Below are 2,144 nucleotides of genomic sequence, written 5' to 3'. Positions count from 1 at the left end.
GAGAAAACCAACAGAAACCTCACCCACCTCACACTCTACACCTTCTTTGGCAAGTACAGCAGCTGCTTCCAAACAGTGTCCAACAGGTCTTGAGTGTGACACTAATGTAACATGAGTTCCTAGAACAGAAACAAGTTCCTCTGAGGTGATGTTAGGATTCTCTTGTAAATTTAAGTTTCTTAACTTTATTTGAAATGCTGAGTATTCTACACCTGTACATGGCATGAGGAGTGGTAGCAGAAGGACTACATGAAGATACAAATTTACCCTTTAATCCAAGGAACTGAGGAGATATTTAAGACAGTTTTCAGATTATCCTTGTCAAACATTAATATAATTCAGTGGTAAATTCTGAACAAGGGGCTGAAATATTACAATGATCTCTTCTGTGTTTTTGACAAAAATTACATACTAAGGTGAGGAAAAAAGTTTTTCAGGCATCATATATTCCATCTCTGTAAAATCTTTTAGCAAAGTATAGTTTTAGATGAGGTATAGAGAATGGAGTGATTGTGCTTTATATGGGCAACAGAACAATTAAGTATACTGCAGAATAAAATAACATTTGAACACTTAAGATTTGAAATACTTTTCTGTGGCCCATGACAGCAGTACTCTGAATAGCAAAGGCTAAAGTCCCCAGCCAGTTCCGTTAACAAGGAAACAAACTTCTTAGCTTACCTTGCCTTTCTATTTTAGCTTTTCCAATTGGAATAACAAAATCCTTGGACTGTGCCTGTTCAGACATTTCAAAGGGAACACCATACAGTAATTCATTTTCCAGCATCACAACTAGAAGAAAACAAACTTGGGTTAACGTGTACATCTGCAGGCAGAGAACTGCACTGATCATTAATGGTACTGCAGCAGACTAGCTCCAGGTACTCAGCCCGTACCAGGCAACAAGGACTCAAATATGTTTGCAGAAGCAAAAAAAAGAAAAAACACAGTCTTTACTTCAATGCTGAATTATTTTTAAAATTGTCTACAGTAAGTTTTAAATATTTACCTTTGGTACCTGACAGTAGAATCTCTAGTTTTAGAAAAGTCTTAGATTTTGCATGCATGTCTGTGAGAAATAAAGACAAAGGTTGTCCTGCTTTTAATTACTGACATGCTGATTTTATCAGCTGAGTTTCATGACCTGTAAAAATGTGTTACATAGACACTGTATACACAGGAACTGCTCCCAGTGTATCTTCATCCTTTTTAATCCCTTTAGGATAAACTGATAAATGCTTCCTGTAAGTTTCCTGACTGGTGCCAAACTGGCATTAAAGATACACAGCTGGCAACAGCACAAAATTAGAGTGTACTGCTAGCAAGCCAAGTGCCTGTTAGGAAAAGTGTTTGAACCAATACTTTAGTGCCTTTGTAAGTACCCAAAAGCTGCAGTAGAACAGCCTGAAGTGTTTTGGGGTTTAATAGAGTTTTTTGTTTGTTTCAAATGGGGTGGGAGGGGAAAACTGACATTCTTTTCAGGATCAAGCGCTGGGTATTGCTGTGATCTGCCTGTGTTCACCTGGATTATCATCCCGGATTGATGCTTTCAGGAGACCTTTGGCATCTTCTGAGCTCCACGGACTAACAACTTTCAGTCCCGGGCAGTGCCCGTACCAAGCCGCGAAGCACTGGGAATGCTGAGCGGCGACTCCAGCTGACGCCCCGTTGGGGCCCCGGAAGACAATGGGAACAGCGATCGCTCCTGCAGACATGTAACAGGTCTTGGCAGCAGAGTTTATCACCTGATCAATCGCTTGCATGGAGAAGTTGAACGTCATGAATTCACACACCGGTCTCAACCCTGCCTATTAAATATATTAAAATACAGATTAGTAAGTTTTTACATAAAACCAAATGTTTAGTTTGGAGGGAATGCAAATTTACAAACCATAGCAGCACCGACAGCAATTCCAGTGAAGCCCATCTGAAAGAGAAGGAAACCGAGGGTCAGCACCGGGGGAGCAGCTGATGGAGGGATGGCCGGGGCAGGGGCAGCCGTACCTCTGATATCGGGGGGTCGATCACCCTCTTGTCCCCGTACTTCTTCCAGAGGCCCCTGGAGATCTGCAGGGCGGGAGAGAGGAGTCAGGGCTCTCCGGAGGCCCCTTCCCGGCCGGGTAACGGCACTCACGCACCTTGTA

General features: G+C 42.4%; 1 protein-coding gene across 1 annotated transcript in view; it reads right to left on the bottom strand.

The window, feature by feature from the left end:
• The window catches only part of PDHB (pyruvate dehydrogenase E1 subunit beta), a gene marked incomplete at its 5' end in the record, with an annotated part of 3,380 nt that extends 1,313 nt beyond the window's left edge, over positions 1–2,067 (bottom strand). The window contains 5 exons of the mRNA XM_010174354.1: positions 28–119; positions 682–792; positions 1,523–1,808; positions 1,892–1,927; positions 2,005–2,067. Coding sequence (XP_010172656.1) covers positions 28–119; positions 682–792; positions 1,523–1,808; positions 1,892–1,927; positions 2,005–2,067 — 588 coding nt within the window. The remainder of the gene's footprint in view (positions 1–27; positions 120–681; positions 793–1,522; positions 1,809–1,891; positions 1,928–2,004) is intronic.
• Between the last annotated feature and the right edge of the window lie 77 nt (positions 2,068–2,144).

The sequence above is a fragment of the Antrostomus carolinensis genome, unplaced genomic scaffold (assembly GCF_000700745.2).
Source record: "Antrostomus carolinensis isolate BGI_N321 unplaced genomic scaffold, ASM70074v2 scaffold8438, whole genome shotgun sequence".
Classification (NCBI taxonomy): domain Eukaryota; kingdom Metazoa; phylum Chordata; class Aves; order Caprimulgiformes; family Caprimulgidae; genus Antrostomus; species Antrostomus carolinensis.
Note: the sequence above shows the minus strand (reverse complement) of the source record. Positions and strands in the feature narration are given on the sequence as shown.